The sequence below is a fragment of the Blennius ocellaris genome (assembly GCF_963422515.1).
Source record: "Blennius ocellaris genome assembly, chromosome: 3".
Taxonomy (NCBI): domain Eukaryota; kingdom Metazoa; phylum Chordata; class Actinopteri; order Blenniiformes; family Blenniidae; genus Blennius; species Blennius ocellaris.
In genome coordinates this window covers 22,671,320-22,694,176 of record NC_137652.1, presented here as the reverse complement: position 1 = coordinate 22,694,176, position 22,857 = coordinate 22,671,320, and the positions used below count along the sequence as shown (strand labels likewise).

General features: G+C 42.5%; 1 protein-coding gene across 1 annotated transcript in view; it reads left to right on the top strand.

Annotated features, from left to right (window-relative positions):
- Window positions 1-3,848: 3,848 nt before the first annotated feature.
- Window positions 3,849-22,857, top strand: part of sorcs3a (sortilin related VPS10 domain containing receptor 3a) — a gene marked incomplete at its 5' end in the record, with an annotated part of 262,081 nt that continues 243,072 nt past the window's right edge. The window contains one exon of the mRNA XM_080521147.1: window positions 3,849-4,490. Coding sequence (XP_080377273.1) covers window positions 3,849-4,490 — 642 coding nt within the window. The remainder of the gene's footprint in view (window positions 4,491-22,857) is intronic.

The following is a 22,857-nucleotide window of genomic DNA, read 5'->3' as shown; positions in this document are numbered from 1 at the left end:
TCACTTTGAGGGAACCCTCTTTCATAGTGGAGCAGTTTTACATCACATGTGATAACACTGCCATAACAAAACTATAAAATATAAAATATAAACCTTATGCTGCACAGTGATTGCCTTCACCCTCCTTTGGGTGGAATGTACTCTCGGAATCCTTGGCAAAATGAAGCAATCAGATTACTTACCATTTAATACGGCATTGGTTCCCTTCAAGATATATGTCTGTATATATAACTAGAATATTTTCCACCCAATGAAATGGCTCTGCCTACTCTGCAGCTGTCTCTCTCACACAGATATGATTGGGAATTTGTTGAAATGCAGGCTGAGTCCCCTGAGTTTTCCTTGATGGGCAATTTGTGGCCAGTCAACGTGATAGACAAGGACACAACATGCCAGATCGTGAATTAATAAACCGTCCTACACACCCTCAGACAAACCCAACTCCTGCAGAAAAAGAATCCTACTTTTTTCCTCCTACATATATGTTTTTATCAGAAACCCGTCTGTGTAGGGAGTCCTTGATGCCCAGAGCAGCCCCCCCCCCCTTCCTCTCTCCCTCTCACATGCCTCCAGGCGCAGCCTTATTTCCCCCGGAGGAGTGGTGCAACTGCCTGCCAATTCTTCCCAATCCATCAGTGACTGTTCTGCTGGCTCCCCGGGGCGCAGCGCCGATCTTCCCCCACCCATCCCCTCTCTTGCCCTCACTCGCGCCGTCAGACTGACCGGGTCTTCCTGCCATGGAGGAGATGCTTCTTTCTCACTCCTCAAATTATATTGGATGTGGCGTGACAGGGAGAGAGAGGCTGGACACGCAGCTTGACGAGCAGGAAGCAGCGGAGGCTGTCGCCTCGATGGAGGCAACTCAGCCAGGGAAGGAAAATCCAGGTCAATATTGAGAGGGGCGGTAAACAGAAAATCATTCTTGAGGGACGTGGGGTGCTCAGGGTTCCAACTGTTCCCCCGGGATCCCCAACGCTTTCAATATTCTGCTTTTTTTTCTCCCCTCATACCTGGATTGGCTCGGCTTCATTGGTGATTTGTTATTTTATTGAAAGAAGGAAATGATACTTGATTAACTCCCTCGGGGATATCACGTCTTCCATCCGAGTTGACATGAACTATTAATGTATTGTGAAAATGGCAGTGCAAGTTCCAAAGAATTGGAAATATGGGTCAAATATGAATCTCATAGGCCAAATCCAGCCCACCAGATGGTCCAATGTAACCATTCAGTACAACTGAAATCCAAGCACCCATTTATATACTGCTTAATTCTGTGCAGGGTCGCGGGGCACTGGAGCTGATCCCAGCATACTCTGGGTGAGGGCAGGATACACCTGGACAGGTTGCCTCTCAGAATGTCAGAACAAACACACAGACACTGACAACTACACACACTCACATTCACACCCAGCGGCAATTTAAGGTCACCAGTTAATCTCAGATGCCTGTTTTTTTCGACTGTTGGAGGAAACTAGAGCACCCAGAAGAATCCAACACACGCAAGGAGAACAGTGAGAAAGCTAACTACTGTACTATTGTGTGGCCTTCTAATTCAAATGTAGAGTGGAAAAATCCATTTGTACTTTATACACTAATTTGTAGTATAGTGGAATATAAAGTAAATCACCTAAAAATGCTTATGCCATTAATAGCCATATAGTAATATCAATATGAGTCACAGCAGAAAATATCCATTAACTTAAGGATATATTGCAATAAAGAAAAAGCTGCCAAATTCAGCTTGTCCAGCAAATAGTAAATGGCCTTAACTTCACTTCTGGGGCACATTTTCTCTTCCGCACACATGCACATATGCACACATGTGCGCGCGCACACACACACACACACACACACACACACACACACACACACACACACTGCCAGACTTTACACAAAGTACTCAACGTGTATTGAGAAAAATCCGAAATTCAGTGTCCTGATCAAAGGGGCCTCAAAACATTGGCAATTTTTGAAGTGGCGGACCACACACTGTACCAGTTCAGCCACACTGTTGATAAGTGACTATGAATTAATTAATTTCGATGGAATTTAGTTATGGGGCACTTTTCTATACACAAACCATCAGTATGATTGAAACTTTCCTTTCACTCAGCCACTTCATGTCAGTCCCAATTTTTTTTTTTTAAAGTCATCAAAACTGTTAATTTAATAAACAATATGAAAGTTACTGTAATTTTAACAAGAGCTGAGATAGACAAATGTTTACAGATTACTTGTTGTTGATGTCTGTGCCTGGTGGCCTTGTCAGTCATTACTTTACATTTCATCAGTTTTGGGATAGTTTGCTATATCTGTGCCTAATTGTTATTCCTTTGTTATTCAACAGTAGGATGTCATAGAATTCACTCGATGACAAACCAGTTTAGCCTTCAATAAGTTGAACGAGCAAAGCTGGAAAGAAAATGTGTTCTCAAGTCAACAAATGACAATGAGATTGTGGACTCAGGAATTGCATTATAGTTATATAGTGCAATTCTCAATACTTGTTATGTATTATTTAATCCCACCCTCGTTTAGCCAGCTACCTGTTGATACCAAGTCTTTACATTATTTTTGTGTTATTCATTTCAATATTATGGCTCATAGTTGTTTGAACAAACTATTATTGGGCTTGTTCAGAGAGGAGGTTAAAGAAAAGCAGGTAGGAAAAACCACGAAGAGGGTAAGTCACAAATTAGCCAACAAATATAACAATCAGAGTACATAGATAATATTAAAAACATTTTTGAACGATTATTGCATGCGCAACCCCGCCACAAATAAGGAAGACACACATTTATTCCTATTTTATTAACAAGAAAAATCGATTTTCCGTTCAAATTAGTTTAATATTTTCAATAATGTCTCTTTTGTTTTTCTTTCTTACAGAGCAGCTTCAGATGCGTCTATCCCGCATCCGGCTCCAAGTTCCGACCGGAGATCAAGTGGCTGTTGCGTAATAGCGCACAGTGAGCAGGTATGACGGGGGCGCTTATTCCACCAATTATGCAGATAACTGAAGAGATTATACAAGACGAGAGAAAGTTCTCATTATTTAATTAGCACGTGTGCTCTGATGACTGAATTTTCACTAAATGCACGTGACATTGCTGCGCTTCAGTCCCAACACAAACACTGTTTGGATTAAGCATGACGTTTTCTCACACCTTTAAAATGCATGTCAAGAACTGTCGTAGATTACACATTCGACTCTTATTTGTATTGTCTCAGCACGCAGATAAATATTATTCACCTTTGCATTTGCAGTTTCTTTGCGCATTTTTCCAAACGGTCATTTGAGTCAACATGTCATTTTTATTTAAGTCACTAATCTTGTAAACACAACCAATAAAGAGCCACAAATGCACATTTTGTGAATATATCGCTATCTCAGACGGGATAAGTGTGATATTTAGCGACAGTCCGTGTGCTACACAATGGCTGTTTTGTGTTGCTCAGATCTAAACGACTTCAAAGAAGAGGAGAAGAGTCAGCACCATGGACAGCACCTCTCTCTCTCTCTCTCTCTCTCTCTCTCTCTCGCTCTCGCTTTCACTCTCTTTCCTCCCTCTCTCTTTCCCTCACTCTCCCACTGTCTCTTCCGGGCGCACACTCGGCAGCTGGCTGCGATACAGCTCCTCCTCTCTGTGTGGTGGCTTTCCCCGACCAGAAAGATCCTCGGACGTGAACAGTTTCGCTGAAGAGCACTTTTTCCCTCCCCTCAAACAAGCGGACGGACAACCGAGACGTCAGTTCATTTCCACACCGACTTGAGAGAAAGGGGAGTTAAGGTGTCGGATCAGGTCTCCAGCCATCCTTCACCTCCTCCAAATCTCCTGTCAGCGATGGAGACTTGGGCTGGCTTGTGCCCAGGCTTGCACTTATCTCTGGGTATCTGGGTGATGATCGCTGCTCACACCCTGCACAGTGCCAAGGCGGAGATAAGTTGCGCGTCCTGCCCGACGCCCGTTCAACTTCACCTGGAGGAATTACCGCTGGAGATACGCACAGACCCGAGAGAGGAGCCGAGTGCCCAAGAGAACATGCGAGTGGAGTTTAGGGAACTCCGGGATGGAGACGCTGCGGTTTCTGCCGAGGACGCGCCCCGATCCAACAGCTCGGATGGAGTTAGGACGCAGGAGGATACACCCGCACCCGGTCGAGAAAGTGACAGCGGCGGCTGGATGAAGGAGACTGGCGAGGACCCTGCGCTCCGGAGAGCGAGGAGAAGCGGTCCCGACTTTACCGAGTTGAGTGAGAGTAGCTGGAGCGGTCGGGCCGGCGTGGACACGGGCGCTGCTCCGCAGGACCGGGGCTCCACGCTGGACGGACACCGACAGGGCAGATCTGAGTTCAGATGGAACCGGGACGAAGGAAGAGGGAATAACCGCCAGGACGAGTCCAAGCTGAGCAGCAGCACTTTCCCACTGACGGGAGACTCGACGCACAACCACGCGGTCGTTTACTGGACAGGACAGAACAGCAGCGTGAGTAAATCTTTGTTTTTGTGGGTCTGTCCTGCTGGCTGTGTTCCTAAGATATTTTGAGCACCGGTGACGCACAGAGTGGAGACTTTGTGCTCAGTCGTATTTGGTTAACAGGTGCGTGCACTGGGAGCTACAGATGCGCTCCGACGCACGCTGCTCCTTAAATGCCAGACTTGTGCAGCATTGTTGAATTGTTTTGGGGCTTTTTTCTGCGCTGCGACCTTTGACTTGCACACAAATTACACACGAACGCCCCCCCCCTTCCCATGTCTGCTCTAATATCGCTTTTGTGACATTACCCACTGCGTCGCCAGGGTTCAACTTGCGAATTTTCGAGTTTCATAATTTATTCCGAGGTGATTTATGTCCTCGGAGGAAACCTGTATGATTTATTTGAAGCGGATCTCAGATCTGCGAATGCATGATTCATTCCTCCCCATTGATGTGAGGTGGGTTTTCATCCAAATTAATTGAATGGGGAAGGAGTGAACCATGCATTATTGTACGGTCTTTAAATTCTTTACTGTGTGTGTGTGTGTGCGTGTGTGTGTGTGTGTGTGTGTGTGTGTGTGTGTATGTGTATGTGTATGTGTGTGTGTGTGTGTGTGTGTGTGTGTGTGTGTGTGTGTGTGTGTGTGTGTGTGTGTGTGTGTGTGTGTGTGTGTGTGTGTGTGTGTGTGTGTGTGTCCCCTCTCCATAAGTCCTTGTGCTTTCCCTAAATTTAATGTTTCATTGAATGGAGCACCTATGGAATAAATTCCAGACGAAGATTTGTTTAATTTAAAAGATTTATTTCATACATTGATCTTAGGTGCAGTCTCTATAGTGTGGCTATAAAAAATGGAGGTGCTTGGAGGGTTGGTCTTACCAGCTTTTGCATGATTTCTGAGTAGATGTGTTAATCAATGATGCCCAGTCACATAAATCTCATTTCAACACTTAATTTATCCTTCAACCATCAAGTTTCTTTAGTAGATGCATTTCCCAAATGTCTCCACCAAATACTGAAAACTAACTGCTAAGTGGCTTTCTTGTGTGGAAATGGATAACATGCAGTTTGTGGACAGAAGCAAGCCAATTGCCATCATTTTTAAAACAGGCCAGCAGCTGTAAATAAATCCTCACACTTCCACTCACTCATCTTCAAAATGACACAGGCCACATTTGAGCTCCCTTTCTCTGTACATGAAATGGATGAAACTGCGGCCCCTCTTACACAAGAAGGCCCTCATAGGAAGAGAATAATGAGACAAAATGAATCAAAGTCATTTACACAACTGCCTATAAGCTCGCACTGCAGCCGATGGGCTCCTCTTTGTGGTTTCACGGGCTTAATTTGTTGTTGTGGCTGCTTCTCTCGCTTTTATTCCATTTGAAAAAAGAAAGAGGAAATCTGAGAAATCCCCCCACATATTCAGTCGTGTCTGAGCTGATTATGATATGGTGCATGAACTTGTTTTTTAACCCGGAGAGAAGACTGGGGCGCTGTGCGGGGAGTGTGTGTGCGTGTTGCTGTGCGGCCGCGTGCTGGGTGGAGAAGGGCAGGGGGTTACTGTGTGCTGCTGCCCCTCAGCTCAAAATCCTTAATGATTATCCTGAATACCGAGGTACTTTTCTCCTTTTGTGGTTAAAGAAAGAAAATGGGGAGTTGCGTTTGGCTTCAAGCACATCCTCAGGAGAGCAGATCTACTACTTAATCTTCATTGGCTTGTTGGAGCTTGTTCTGGTGATGAATGGAGGCCTACATGCTGGAGATTGAGCTTTAAGTCCTCTAACTTAAGCTGCAGCAGTAGTTAAGTTGGAGTAAGAGTAAGTGGCTGGCTAACGGGAAGACTAACCGGCTGCATCGTAGGCGAGCTGAACCTTGACTTTCCGTGGCCTCTACCATTTTTTATCTTGCTGCTCTTCAGAGGAACCAGAAATGTAACACCACTGCTGGTTTGGTGGGACAGTGAGGACTTTCTTTAAAAGCGGGCATATGTTGTCAAAAGCAGCCTGTTCGTGCAGGGGGCACTGTTCAAGGCCACAGTCAGTGTTCGTTGTTTGCCAACTGTCATTTAAAAAGATTACCAATCGAAACACATTTATGTTTTTGCTGCATTTCAGGCAACACCTTATAGCCATGTTGGGTATTGCAACAGAAAAACATGCAATTCTTACCACGTTGGCTTTTACCCCGATTCATCACTTTCTTTTCTTATCTTAATGGTCTCTCTCTACTTATGATCATTATGTATCTTTAGCTTCCGTCTATTTCTGTCTATATCTGTTCTTTTTCAAGTGGGTCTTCACCATGATCATATGTAACTCTTTGGACTCAAACTTTTCTAATATTCACCAAGTCACCCAAAGATATTTTGATGAAAATAAAGCCTGGGTGGCAATACATAATGTGACATTAGGTAACTAAACATTTCAGGTGCTTAAAGCTATTCAATAAGGTCAATCAACATTTGAATCCATCTATTTTTGCCATCATGAAAATGGTTAAATGTAGTATATAGGCTACCATGCTTGATCAGGTAATTAAGTTAATTCCTTTATTGTTTTGTCCTTCAATGAAGACACAATCAGCAAACATGAAGACTTCTACAAAAAAAAAAAACTAGAAATCGAAACCAAAGTTCCAAAACCCCTGGTGCAACAGAGGAAAAGACAAACATGAGGAACACAAATGAGGACAATGCACATGCATCCACACAGAGAAACGAGGCACAGCTGACAACAATCAAAAGAAATCAGAGGAGATGATGGAGTACAGAAGAGGGGAAACGTTGAGGAAAATGACACTGAAATGAACAAATACTGAGAACATGAAACCAGACAAGAGCTGAAGAACGAAAACCAAAACAAGAACATGAAATAAAAGAATCACAATGTAATACTAATCATGAAAACAAAGTGAAAAGAATAATTCAGCCTTGAGTTAGTGGACAGATGTTTAATAGGTGTGTCCTGATATGGGTCCAGATTCAGAGCAGATTTAAGGTTCTTTCTAAAAAGAGAATTATATTATATCTATACCTTTATGACATACATTGTGACAGATGATTGGATGTTTAACCGCTCCTGCAGTACTACAAATACCTAAACCTTAACCTTCAGGCATCATTATGGGGATTTCTTTTCATTTTGAGCAAATTTTTCATCGTCGTTCAGCCATTGCTTTGTCTCTGTAAGCAAATGTGCTCAATTCTTTTTTAATTAAGACAGATTTAAAAACATTTTTATTAATAGACCTATGAAAAACTGAAGAAAATTTAATATTTTCTGATTAAGGGAAAAGAAATCACCATATTCCACAACTGAAGTAAACTGTCATTTAAAATGGTGAAAATACTCCAGATGATTTGATGTTTGGTAGGTTTTTAAAAAGCTGCACAATTATGAAATCTATGCAGCTTTAATTGAATTTGAATGCCTCTAAAATGTGTGTACGCTCCGTGATGGACATGTGAACTGTCTGGTACATACCCTACCTTTCCTCCAATGCCAAGTGTGATGGTCGCAAACGAGTACAATGATTGGATGTTCAGAACTGCTTCGTCTTGTGTATTTTCTCAGCATGTACTTCAATGACAAACATGTTCAGGGTCACTAATTATTGGACACTATAGAATTCTGACCTTGGATTTTCTATCAATCCAGAGGATTCTTGACGTCCCTTTTACACAACGTTTCAAGTGGTAGTGCATATGTTTTGAGTTTTGGTTTGACAAAAGTTTACGCTGACACAGCAGGAACTCTGAAATCAATATGGTGATCATGTCAGGCCACTTGTGGGTGCTGTTGTTTTGTAATACAACAAACCACACGCTCATGCATGCAGAGAACAATACACTATAAACATTAACAATGGGAGTACACAGACATTCGTATGGACCGATGTCGTAGTTGGATTGTTATTATGCTGACTTTCAACTATAAAACTATGACAATATGGACTGGGAGTCGCGCCACTCTGTCATCGTTAATTGACTCGCGCATGTGCAGAAGAACTTATTACTATGACCGTGGTGCACTTGCACTGTCGCAACATTTCAGAAATCCCCATTTTCAAAGAGTCCGTCTCTTGGAGCATTTATACAAATTTGACTATTTAGAGGCTCCAATCACCATTGTCGTGTAAAGTTCTATGTTTCCACTTGAGTATGTCTTTGCGTAAACAGGACATTTTGTCTTTCTGTTATATATAAAAAAATATTGATTTATTTAAAAAAACAAACTCCAGTATGTTCAATTTGGATGTCTTGGAAATATAAGAGTCTAACAAGGTGTAAGAGATGCTGAATCATTCATCTTCAACATTAAAAACAGTGTTTCTTCCAGTGTATCTCTCGTCGCTTATCAATCGGAAGATTTTATGGGTTGATTTTTGACTCCTGCATTTAGTTTGTGTTGTTGGACTACAAATATAAAACTTAAAGTATCATTTACATACTTTATGGATGTGTTCAGCTTTATTTTTTACTTGGTTGTATTAAACAATGTAAATTAGAATTAGTATAAAAATCTCCTAAAATTACCAGAGGGAGGGCTGAAACACTTCTTGGCGATTTTGAATATGGTCACTCATGAAGGTAGTTATAAATGGAAAACAAATGCAGATTACTGGAGACTCTTCTGAAGGTTTTATTTCTTCATTCATACAGTTTTACATCCAGTTTATTGATTTAGTCTTTTTTATGAAGTCTTAAAAGCAAATTCAAATGCTGATATTTAAATTCTACAACAATTATGATGCCGTGAGCTTTGCACCAGCAGCTCTCTGAAATGTGACCAAGATCATTTAGAAGGTCAACAAAGCACAGCGCTCTTATTTCAGAGGCTGCTTAGTAATAAACTAATGAAAATTTAATGCAGCGCTGTTGTGTTTTATGTCTGCTTCATCACATTTATTATGGAAAGTTATAGCTGAGGTTGTCTGACTCATTGTTCTGAGGCTGCTGCTCATTCGCTGATTTACTAGCTGGATCATGTTGAGGGAAAAAGACGTTTCTCGATAAGGGAAAATAAGATGTATCGGAGTGCAGAAGTCGAAGTTGTCCTGCCCCACAAAGGACCAGGGCTTCTCATGTTTGAGCTCACAGGGGTGGAAGCTCCTATCGATTGAATTTAGGGATTATTTTCTGGTGGATTTATGGCCATTGTCCAAGCTGTGACCTATGGTTGATCAAAGTTAGCTGCCAGAGGGCAGAACTGAAGCCAAGGTGAGCTACCATTGTGTCTTATATGTGCAGCTATTGATTTTTTTTTTTTAACCCCCCCCGACTATGATCTTTTTTTAACCTTCAGGCGCGGCCCTTTGTCGTGTGTCTTTAGCTGCTTAAACTAAACCAAATAATCAGTGGCAGTCAGAAAAGGTTAATGTGATCACTGAGTTTTATTCAATCATTGCGGAACATATTGCACTTATTATCACATTCACAGTTTGACCTTGTTTCCGAACATAATGTATCGTGTCATCACTGTATACGAATTCAGATCTGCAAGTGTTTTCAAAGAAAAATGGAATGAAATAAAAACACTCCGAATCTTGAATAGAGTTTTGAAACTGCCCGCCTTGTTCGTATATTGATTATTTGATTGTGTCCATCAGCGGCTGGCTTCACTGTAAGGTTTATTAAAATCAGAGAGGGCAGTAAGTGGTCTGCAGCTTTTCTTAGAGGCAATACTTTGAGGTAAAAGGGCTTCCTGGAAGGCTTCTTAGGTTTAACATGTTCAAGAACCCATAACAAGAACCTTGAAGAAAGATGGTGTGGTATATGGTCTGTGGCTTTTCTTAGAGGCAATACTTTGGAATAATATGGCATCTCAGGGCTTCTCCAATAGTTTGTTGGGTTAAACATGTCAAAGAACCCACAACAAGATCTTTTATGAAAGATAATATGATCTGTCTGGCTTTTGGTATCTGTCAACGTTTGGCTTCACGGTACTGTTTTTCTCAAATTAGAGATCAGAGAGGAGATCCTCAGGCGGTCTTAGAGGTTATCTGGTGCGACTCTAAGGAAGAAAAAAAAAAATTGTGAACCGCTGAATTGAAGCACTGACAAAATCCTCAAAACTGCAAAAATCCCACATGTGCTTGTTTTGTTCGGCACCTGCCCGGTTTCCCCGAACTCCAGCGGAGACAGCAAACCTCCACCATCTCCACGGTTTTAACTCCTCTGGTCTGACCGGCTAAAATATAAATGTAAACGAATCTCTGCTGGCCGACTGCTGTCTGTTTGGTTGACTGGCCACAACATCGACCATAAACTCACAAGCTCTTTGGTGGAGAGACTCTCCCTCAGTCTTATTTCAGGCAGACTGGTCGGCCGTGTCTTGTACTGTGACTACCTGTGGGAGGACTTGACGCAGCGGTGGGTTCCCCGGGGGAGGTGGGAGCGGTGCCGTGTCTTCTGAGGCGTGTACACAAGGCTAATGCACTCTCACTGTTTCTCTGTACCTGTCCAACTTGCTGCCCGTGCCCCCGCCGATCCACCTCGATTTCTCCCCGTCTGTCGCCGTCCGTGTCTTCATGTTGCCGCCTCGGGCTCGTGCGGGTTCCGGTGAAGCCTCAACCGTGGATATTAACTGGCACCGTCGTGGTAGCCATGTTGAGACTAACTGTCGGTTATAATATTCATGAACATAATCCCAATGAAGCATCCCTGCAGCGATGTGACAACTTCTTTCCTGAAGTGTTTCTGAGGCCCTGTAACCTCCCAGCCTCAGCAGCGGTGAGCATAATGGCATTGTGAGTGACAGCTTGAGTACGAAATAGATAGCTTTAGCGGTGGCTCTTTTAATGTGATCTTGAAACATTCATCTCTTCTCAGGGAACCTTGAAATCCTCCCCAGCAGCGTAATCGAAATGAATGCATCCCTTCAAGAAAGCCATAAGTATCAGCATTTCAGGATTCCCGGGCATCAGCTTTTTTTGCTTTTTTTTTTTCAAATTATTCCTCCTTGATGTTTGTTTCATGTACCGTGGCACATGACGCTCGCTTTGTTGTCCTCTGTTCATTTGAAGGAAGAGCAGCGGAAAGAAAAAAATTAGCATAAGAGGGTTGCGGGTGGGGGCCGGTTTGAGTGGTCTTTTAAAGTCGTGAGAACTCACGCTGAGGCAGGTCATCCATATCTGGCAAGTCATCAATAGAGCTGACTGTGTGTGTTTGAAATTCCCAAATCCCTCTCCAGAACCGGAGAAAACTCATGCTTACTCTCATGGGCTGTCTTTGAAGCGAAAACGTGTCATGCAGCACACACATACACACGCACGCACGCACGCACACACACACACACACACACACACACACACACACACACACACACACACACACACACACACACACACACACACACACACACACACACACACACACACACACACACACACACACACACACACACGCACATGATCTTTGCATGTTGAAGATGAGACAGACTTTCAGTTTTCGAAGGACGTTTCAATAAATGATCCGTTTAATGAAAAAATAATGTTTTGGGAAGAAAAATCGGACATCTCGTAAAATTCCTCATCCTAAACATATTATTATTCTGACCCGCTGCTGTTTGCCCATTAATATATGTTGTATAGATAGTGTAAGAAATCACCACCCGAGGATAAATAACATTCGCAGGGTTGGACGGGAAGAGCTCCTTCCTGTTTGTCGTACCAGATGAAATCGAATTTATTTTTAACAGATTCTTACTTTGGAAAAGTCAAGCGCAGACACAAGTAAATACAATATGCCACATAGGCTTTTTTATATTTAAACAGCTGACACATTCAGCAGGGTGTTTATTCACTTTCCCCGTCACAGTTAGCTTACAGAGGCCATTTGTTTTGACAGGATTTTTTTCAAATGTATAAATAAGACCTTGGCTGTTGTTTATGCCTTTTCAGCTCCTTTCAATATGACCAGATCCAAATGATCAAACTACATTTTTTTAAATATATAAGAAAATTCATGTTTGAGAGACAATTTCTTGCAACAACAGTGATCACCGATTATTGTTATCATGCCACCTCGGCTTGGTTGGTAGAGTCCTTCATGGGCAAGGTTGTCGGTTCATTTCTCCATTTCCCCTTGTCAAGTGTCCTTGAGCAAGACACTGAATGATGACTTATCACATTTTTCACAAGTGCAATCCACAGCTGTACTGCTCATCCCACAAAAAAAAAAAAAAAAAAAAAAAAATATATATATATATATATATATATATCTCCACTCCAGGATTGAATGAAATCACTTGCCGAAGATTGTAGTCATTTGGCAATTCCTGTTAAAAAAAAAATCTCTTGCTATTTCTTCTGTGAGGGTATTTAAACTATCTCAATGACCTTTCAACAGTCAACGTAATATCAGAAAAGATATTCTGTTCTGCGATCCTGTCGGTGTTTCGCACAGCGCAGAAGTCATCAGGGACTACTTTTGCTTTCATCAATGCATGTCACCCTTCTGCTTAAATTACTGATGCTAATGCATTATAAACTTGTTTCTTTTCTTCCCTCTGCCGCAACCCTGGTGGCCGTCTTCTCTACAGGAAGTAGAAATCTGAATATCATAAATAATGTAACCCTACGAGCCAGCCTGAGATTCTTTATCCCTCTATCAATCCACCCTCCTTCCCTCTAATCCTCATCTAATTAGTGTCTTCAAATTTGCTTCTCATCCCTTGTACATTTTGCAGTGGAAGCTTGAGGTTGTGGTTAAAAACATTGTGAATGGACAGTGAGACTTTCGTTTCCATACGTTGGCAGGGTCGGACTGACGCTCGCCCCTGACCTCCAAATCTCATCTCATGTGGTTTTGAAAGCATGTCATGTCCCGTAATCCCTGCACTGTGTGGATCGGCTTTGAAAAAAAGTATATTGAAGATGAGTCATATAATGTATGGCATGTTGCTTTTCATTTCTGAATGCTTTATGTCATTTGAGCCATGCAGAGTGAAAAGCATGAAGGTGTCGCTGGAAAGCAGCACACGCCCAACCTTGTGAATTTTCATAACAAACAGAGGAGTACAGTCAGACATGAACTTTCAGACGAGTTTATCAACATCTGCCTCCATACAGAAAAAAAAGGATAATCTCTTTCCTTTTGCCAGAACCTAACTAGGTCAGCACAATTTTAGCATTTTATAACTCTAGCTAAAGGTCACTGGATGCACTTAAAAGTGCCGCATGATGTTAAAACTCTCCTTGACACAGAAATGCTCCTATAATAGGAAATCCATTCATAGGAGTATCCAATCAGGATGGCCGTGCGGCTTTGCCGCCGATCTCGCATCACTTCAGGCTGCTAAAAGGCTTTGAAATCATGAGCATGTGCAGAGTAGACACCCAGCCAGGCGGACGAGAGACTTTAAAGACTGCGTTCCCCAAACCTTAATGGCCTCATTATGTTTCCTGTATGATTGCTATGGTGGCTGAAGAGCTGATGGGAGCCGACTCGCTGTGACTTCAGACTTGAGCATAATGACATGCTTGGCCACTGATCCTGGATGGCGGCAGCACGAGGATGCTGACTGCGTGGAATGCGGTATATACGTGCTTCAATTAAACCGGAAGATTTGATTTAGCTTCGTCAATCTGCCACTTGGCATTATTTCTTTTTTCTTTTTTTTTTCGTGGGGGTCACACCTCGTTCTTGCTGTGCACAGTTTGAAAATCTATGGATCGACTAACGGAGTATTGAACTTTGAGTCTGAGGCTTCCAAGTCCCAGAGGCAAGCTGCATCTTGACCTTATCCTCCTTCATTTTCTTTTTTTTTTCCATCCTGAGCCAAGTGCGATACCTTGTAATGCTGATGTCCCTTGCCATTTCCCAAACACGGGAAAGCCTGGGAGAGCGGTCAGGCGATGAGCACATAATAATGTCAGACCACAGCAAAGCGATAGACCACACGCTGGGCTCCTCTCTGCCTCGCCCTCCATTTCCCTTCCCCGTCTCCCTTTCTGTCCTTATTCTGCCGACTCGGTCATCCTCACGCATTTGGTTTGCTTTCACTGGGTCACAAATACACAAAATCACAGATGCCCCCTCGAATGCGGCTGCATGCAAAGCCAGTGAAAAACATACACACACACACACACACACACACACACACACACACACACACACACACACACACACACACACACACACACACACACACACACACACACACACACACACACACACACACACACAGCTAGATTGCTCTCAGTATCACGTCTCCCTCTCAGTTGGAGTGAATGGTGAATGGTGTCATGCCTGGAGGAGGTTGTCATTGATGGAGACTAATGTTGACACATCGCACCCCAGGACCTGCAGTCAATTAACACATTGTCTAATTAAAGTGATCTACCGGTTTATCTATGAGAGATGGAAAGTGGCTGTAAAATGTGTGCACGCTGCATTAACTTTACAATCAGGTCTGCTTCTTTATTTCCATTTGGATTTTAATGGTAATAACCAGCTTAAACATCCCTCCCATTACCGAGCAGATTGTGTAAGCATCTTTCAATGGCAGCGGCGGGAGATAGATAGTGCCTGATTTTGGATTCCCCATTTTCCCGTTAATACCTTTTGGATTCCCCATTTTCCCGTTAATACCCCTCTCAAGCTGTGCAAAACACTCGGCTACGTGACTGAACTTCTGACTGTCCGTAGCTATCTGGCGTGGGACTCCAGCCTGAAAAGTGCCCTTTAAATAAATCATTTTTCTGCTGGCTGTAAGTCATTTTACTCCCCCCCCCAACCCCCACTTTCCCCCCTCTAAAGGTTTGCACATCCTTCCCTTGAATGGAGACTGCATTATGTTTCTATCAAACACAGTAATTGTCTCTTATTTACCCAGCCTGCACGCTGAGCTGCTTTTAAAATTTTAATGGCGCCGTTAGAGTTGTTTGGACTGTTTGACGGCTACAGCGCTAATATAAGCCCGTCTTATAAAGGAGAGTGTGAGTGGTCATGGATATCAATGAATTATTAATCCTCCGGCTCTTTTCTAGGTGTTTTCAGCGAAGGCAGACTGTGCACTGGAACAGAGAGTACACAGCCTCTTCATAATCCTTATGAGGAAACAAAGAAATGCAGTCAAGTCCTCAGAGGAAGACAGCCCATTGTTGACGTATCGCTAACGATCTCTTCAGCAGGTTAATGAATGGAGGTGCCAGTTACACTTCAGGCCTGTACTGTTTAATTCCCGCTGAGGGCCTTATATGGAATGTATGCACTCATATGTACTGAGTGGAAGCCGAGTGGAAACCCGCTCCCGATGCAACACAAATCCCTTTGATCAACTTTATTTAAAGTATCGGCTGTTGTTTGGACATTAATTGTACTTTGACACATTAATGTGTTCCTCTGTGGAGCCGGAGGAAAGTTGGGGTGTGTGCGTTATACTGCATTATAAATTGAGTGCTGTTCTTTGTTTATTCCACTTTTTCTCATAATGATGGTATCGTTGGTGAAATAACAATTATCAAGTAGCTCCTTTTAACATGATCATGCTAGTAAGACATTATATAAAAAAAATAATTTGCTTAGTTGCGGTTTAAGCTAACTGTTAGCTTCAACATGAGCTGTTGTTACTATTTCTCTTAACTCCTGATTACCAGAGGAGCCTCATTAATCCTGAACTGACTTACTACTCCAGACAGCAACATGACAAATCTTTTACTGTGGCTCACATTGGCTTTAGCTTGTATCAATTACTGTTATTAACAATAGCATACGTAGTTAGTTTCTCTCTCTCAGGCCTCTTTTAACGTTTTTCAAGTGAAAATAGAAACTTTTGTCGTGTTTTGTGTTGTCTAAACGCAAACGATGTTTTGATTGTTACAATCACCTATAAGTCAAGTTCTGAAGTCAAGCTGAATAAAAAAATCGAAAGGCACATGCTTCTAAATATTGTCAAAAAACAGCAAAAGCATAATCAGAGATTTTGTTCATCTAATGTTCTAAACTGAATCTAATTTATTCCATCAGAGACACACTGTTTATGTGCAATTCACCCGTCGCCCTGTTTGAGAACAAATATCTACCAAATGGCGTTTAATGTGTTGCTTTAGCTGATAATTGCTTTTCGAGTTTCTCTGGGAGTTGGCACCTGGATCCAACACACAACAAACTGTTGCCCCCTGTAACGAAGTTTACTCGGCTAATGCACGGAGGAAGGAGGCTGCTGCTCTCTGCAGCCAGTCGGCGTCAATCCGTCTGTCTGGTTCTGGCATGGAGAGTAGTAGAGACGCTGCTCATCGTGCATCACTCCTGTTTTTCTGCCAGGTTCAGCTGTGACGACTGAAAAAACAACTGCGGTCGTTTCACGCCGTCACAACGGTGGTGAGAAAGTACGGGGTCACACGCCTGCTGGAGCTCACTGTGCACTGTATGTATTAACATGTACTGTCATTAATGAGCTGCCTCTGACATATTAAAAGCTAATGAACCGTGCTGAATTAAAGGTCTTCAGCATTAGCTTGTTTAACTGATGCAGCAAAGCATCTGAGCAAAAGTTTGCTTTTTAGCCACTTCCCCTGAGAGTTTGAAGGGAACTGCCGATTTGACTTTTGTTTCTGAAAATATAAAATATCAATTTACATTTATCATTCATATTTACATTATTTACTCATTAAGCTCAGCTGAAGTTACATCACTTGGAAGGAGGAAGATGTTGTCGCATTTGAAAGGTGGCGTGATAACAATAATCGGTGATCACTGTTGTTGCAAGAACTAATGGAAAAAATAAGAGAGAGCAACGAAATAGCTGAGAAAAACTATCAACAGATCATACAAAGAACACTGCTGTACATACAGGCGACTGTTGTTGTTTCTAACAGTGGGACATTGTTTATATTGCTCTTAGTAGGACTGAGTTACTTCAGCATTAATGAAATGCAGTGAAACAAGAGGTTTTGCTGAAGCTGTCTATCAGTTCATGAGCTGGATAGATGGAGACAGTGATTCATCAACTAATTTAATGTCTGTCCAAAGTAATAAGTAACAAGCAAGCTTAATATTCACTTCTTTTTACTGCATCATTAATTTCATGAAAGTAATTGGAATGGATTCACAACACAGGATGAGTGAGTGAGAAAAAGCTACATTTATGATTTCAACAAATTTTTGTTAAAAAAAAAAAACTTAAGCTGTTTTCTTTCTTACAAATATATATGTTGGTCTTCATCCCACACATACAAGTGGAAGCGATGTACTGACAGGACACACTGAGGGGTGTCTGACACACACTCACACAATTGATTTAGTGCATTTGCCTTCAGAAATATGGAGTATCAGGCATGTGTTCAAGAATACACAAAAACTGTGGGTAGGTTACAATAATGAGATTTACAACATTTGTGTCTGTTTTTAACATGTTTAAAAAAGAGAAGCAGAGAAGCTGCCGTGATCGTCATGCGACGTATATTCTTTTACCCCTTGGCTGATATTTTCTGTGTTCTACCTCTGTTTAAGCTTTTGCTGTTGCTGTGTTGCAATGTGAGTACACCAACATTAGTATGGCCAGACGACGAAGTTGGATTGTTATTACAGGTGACTGTCGACTATAAAACTACCAAGTCCCAGGAGAATATGGACTGCGGATGGATTTATGCAGGAGCAGTGATTTCCAAAAATTTTGTTCTCAGTGGCACCAAGCACCATTGTCGTATAAACAGACACCCAAAATGGCACAAAAGTTTTGTTTTCACTTGATGATGTTGCATAAATGAAGACCTTATCATGCTTGCTGTTCAGCTGTCTTTAAAAGCAAACGAAGATTTATTGGACTGATGACAGTATTGCTTGTCACCTTGTTTTATAAGTGAGCAGTACGCCCCAGTGCTCTGCTGTGCAGACTTGGTTCAGAATACATTCACCATGATTTCATCACTGGAGCCAACCGTCCAGAACTTCAAGTCGTTTAATTCATTGTTAATGTCAGGAGTACTGATAAATTCATGCTTACACCATCTCTGAACTACAAAAAAATAAATAAATAAAAATCCAGCACCTAAAAAAGTCTGGCTGTGCTTGAACTGCTGCTTGCCTTATTTTCACTGTAGCCTGAAGGTACATGACACACCAGGAATGATACCGAGCCGCATTGATTGTAAAGGCCCACTATCAGTCTCTCTATGACAGGACTGGGGCAGCACTGTGGCCACCTTCACTGGGAATTATTGGGATTTAGGAGGGTTAAGCTTCTACTGTGGGGCAAAAATAGCAGCACCAGGAGGTGGCGTGTTCAGGCATGGGGGAATGTGTTTATCACCAACAAATGACACGTCAGGGTAACTGATTATTCAAGCGGCCTCGCTGCTTTCAAACTTCTTTAAGGCTCAACATTGAAAAAAACAAGTCTGCTTTTATGTGCTGCTCTCAGCACCACGAGCCACACTGCAGAAAATCAGTGGGCTGTTGACGCAGGCAAAACGGGGCCTCGCAAGCTGGAGCACGTAAAAAGTGTCAGACTCAGGGTATTTTATTTAGTTGCACGCCTGTTACCACTCATTACTCAACATTACTGCTTGTACAACCTTAACTCGGACCGCCGTGAGGAAAGTGTGCAGACAAACAGGGAAACGGGGAAATGGATGTTGAGGGGTCAATGTGGGGCCACTGGGGGACGGCTTTATTACAGCAGTATCTCAATGACAAATTATTTCGCTGGTGGGGTTAATGTAAAGCACAGGAGACATCAGCACTTTTGTCTTCCTTATGAGCTCCATATTATATATATTTATCGCACATTTTAGCATACCTGTTTTATTTCTATTTTTATTTACTAGCTCGTGGAGAGGTACTGCAGTCACAGTCAAAAATTATTGTCATGTATGAAAATACTTGCAGAGCTACGATCTCTCAACGCTTCTTACTTCGCTCACCTTCAGGTTGTAAGGGGTTGCCTCCAGCGAAGCTCTGATAAGGTGTCTCCAAATTCTCATGCGCTAAAAGAGGAACAAATTATAATATAGGTAAAGATGTTTTGCTGTTTTCTGAGGCTGCATCAGAAAGCAACACGTGTTGTAAAGTAGCATGTGACTGGAACTTCACTACGGGTAGTAACTGACCAAAAAGATTTAAGGCCCCGTTTACACCACACGAAAACTTTCAGTGCATTTTGAGTTTTTCCTAAAATGCTTCCACTACTACTAAATAGTTAATAGTAATTCTGCACATGCGAGTAGATAGACAATAACAACAATGTTTGCCTCTGGAGTTTCATGACTCCCAGTCTATATTCTCGTGGGAATCTGTAGTTTCATAGTTAAGAGTCACGGGATTCACAATCCAACTTCTTCGTCTCTCCAGACAAATGTCCATGTACTCACCGTTGTAAATGTTTACAGCGTATCGTGCGTTTCGCAATTGTGTGTGATTTTATTGTTAAAAAAAAAAAAGAAATCAACAGTATCAACTCATGGCCTGGAATGCTCACGACATTGTTTTCAGCATTTCTGTGGTTCAGGAATTTTCGTAAAGTTGGCATGTAAACAAAACTTTTCTGGAATGAAAACACACTAATGGTGCAATTTCATTTGAAACATTGTCATGTAAATTTGGCCTCAGTGACATCATTATTTGTTGTTTTGGTTTGATGTGAAAACATTTGGAGGCTCTTTCTTGTCTGCTCCCTGAAACAACTGCCAGAATTAGCAATGGCCAAAGCTGCTGTTTCAATGGTTACAATTTCACTAAACTGGTGTTTACAGGAGAAGAGCCTGATTAATACTGAAGTAACTCAATTGCACAAAGTATTTTCCAAGAAGCCTCACTATAAATGAGTGCAGGATTAGCCTGCACCCTTAGTAACTGAATAGCATTTGCATGCTCAAACAGCACTTCGCTGACCTGCACATGTATTGGTTGATTACTGGAATAATTTAGTAGAAAATGTTCACGTGTTGTCCGAAGACAATCATACAAATGTATTTCAACTCTCTTTGCCAGCTAGCTTATGGGTCTGCTTCAAAAATGTAATTCAAACAAAGTCATGCCACATTTCTTCTTTCCTTCTTACCCCCCCATACAAGCCAGACAGTTCCTCCCCTGCCCTCTCACAGCATGCTTGCGATATCCGCCATATGCCGAAGCCCTTTTAATTATCGCACGTTATCCCAGAGGTGTCACAATATAATAGCGGGAGCATTAGCTCTGGCTTTGACCTTTTCATTAAGAGGAGGTGAGCGCATGTACACACACACACACACACACACACACACACACACACACACACACACACACACACACACACACACACACACACACACACACACACACACACACACACACACTGGGTGAAAACTTGCATAATGTCAACGTGATAATCTGCATGATTCTGTACAAAACTTACAGGGCATCTCAGACAAAAACACACTCTGTGTGTGTGTGTGTGTGTGTGTGTGTGTGTGTGTGTGTGTGTGTGTGTGTGTGTGTGTGTGTGTGTGTGTGTGTGTGTGTGTGTGTGTGTGTGTGTGTGTGTGTGGGAGGGGGCTTCTTGGACGTTCATCGTGTCAGAGCTTTCAATGCAGTAATGCCCGTGTCAACTGGGTTTGACCATGACTCTCTGTCTCGCTCTCTCTCTTAACATAGACCATTGTTATTGTGTAGTCTTCCAAAGTGAGTCAGTTATATAAAATTTTAAGAATTATGAATAATACCCTATTTTCAGTATGTGGCTTGCCCACACTCTAGCGGTATCAATTATCTTGAAGGGGATGGATCTCATTTCAGTCCCTATCTGCTTTTAAATATGTCAGTTGTAAAGACATAATGGAATTTTAAATGAGACTATTCCACGGAAGCAGTGATTTGTTGCAGGCAGGGCGCACTCTAGCAACTTTATTTAATGAATTCCTGCTCACTGCGTTGACTTCTGACTCACCTTTTTTCATCTGTTCCGCACACCGCAGCCAGCACTCAGTTTTGTATCTATACATCCTCACCGGGATCATCTTTTATATACAGCACACATGTAATTAGATGTAATTCTCGATCACTTATTAAATCAAATCTCTTTTTCTCGCACGTGTGCTTTGTCATTCAAAGTCTAAATCCCACTGATAAGTGCCTGGAAGGCAAATGGGGGGAGGAAGCTGTGTGTGATTATTAACATTCGCAGAGGTAGGGCTACAAGCGAAGGCATCGCTACATCATCCAGACCAGTGAGATGGATGATGGCAGCGAGGGCCGAGGAAAACTAGGCTGGTTGGGAACCCACAGAGCAGCACGCAGCTCTGAAGGAACCCGGCCCAGGTAATTATCTCGTTGCGCCACTTAAATACAAATGAACCTGCTTTTTCTCAAAGGGTGAGCTGTTTAATCAACCGTGTGTGTGTGGGTGTGTTGTGTGTGTTGTGCATGCGTGCATGTTTGTGCTCACCCCAAAGACAGAAAGCGATCTTTTGCATTCTGTCATCTTTATGCAAAGGCAACTGTTTTTCAGTGTTCTCATCGAACAAGTGTTGCTCTCAGTCGGCTGTCATGTTTCCCACCGGCGGTCTGGCATCACGTCCAGCCCGTGGCAGGGGAGGCGGAACCCTCCCCGTCACTCCTGCGGTCCACATTTTGCCTCCTGCCTGCCTCCTTCCCTCCCTGCTGGCTGCTCCGTAGGCAGTGCCTTTGTCCATCACTAGAGGGAGTGGGTAGCCTAAAGAATAATACAGTGCAATATGAGCCGGAGGATAGAGGAGAGAGAGAGAGAGGAGAGAGAGAGAGAGAGAGAGAGAGAGAGAGAGAGAGAGAGAGAGAGAGAGAGAGAGAGAGAGAGAGAGAGAGAGAGAGAGAGAGAAGAGAGAGAGAGAGAGAGAGAGAGAGAGAGAGAGAGAGAGAGAGAGAGAGAGAGAGAGAGAGAGAGAGAGAGAGAGAGAGAGAGAGAGAGAGAGAGAGAGAGAGAGAGAGAGAGAGAGAGAGATGATTATTCATGACCAGGACTGAAGAAATGCTGCCACAATGCAGAAAGGATGGATGTGCTGCATGTGCACAGGGTCGGACTTCTCTCAAAAATAATCCTGTTGAGACAAATGTTTTGACCTCTGTCAGATGAAAAGATTCTGTCTGTGTGATTGAAATAAATTGATAGGTTGTTTATTTCTGTCTGTCTATGGAGCCCCTCTCCTCCATTACAGTCCACAGAGAAAACACTCAGTTGATTTGAAGATGTTCCGACAGTAATTTGGATATTAAAACCACTCTAAGGGCCATTTCCACGGCAATGATTTCAAGTGAAAACTCAAAATTTTCAATGCCGTTGGGAGTCCATTTACACGACAATGGTGCTCAGAGCAACTCAAAGTGCAACTTGTTGGAAACGGCTCTCAAGGTGGAACATTTCGGTAATTCTCCGGCTCCTTCGCCTTGGAAACGTGGAAAGGACACTTCCTGGAAACGCTTCG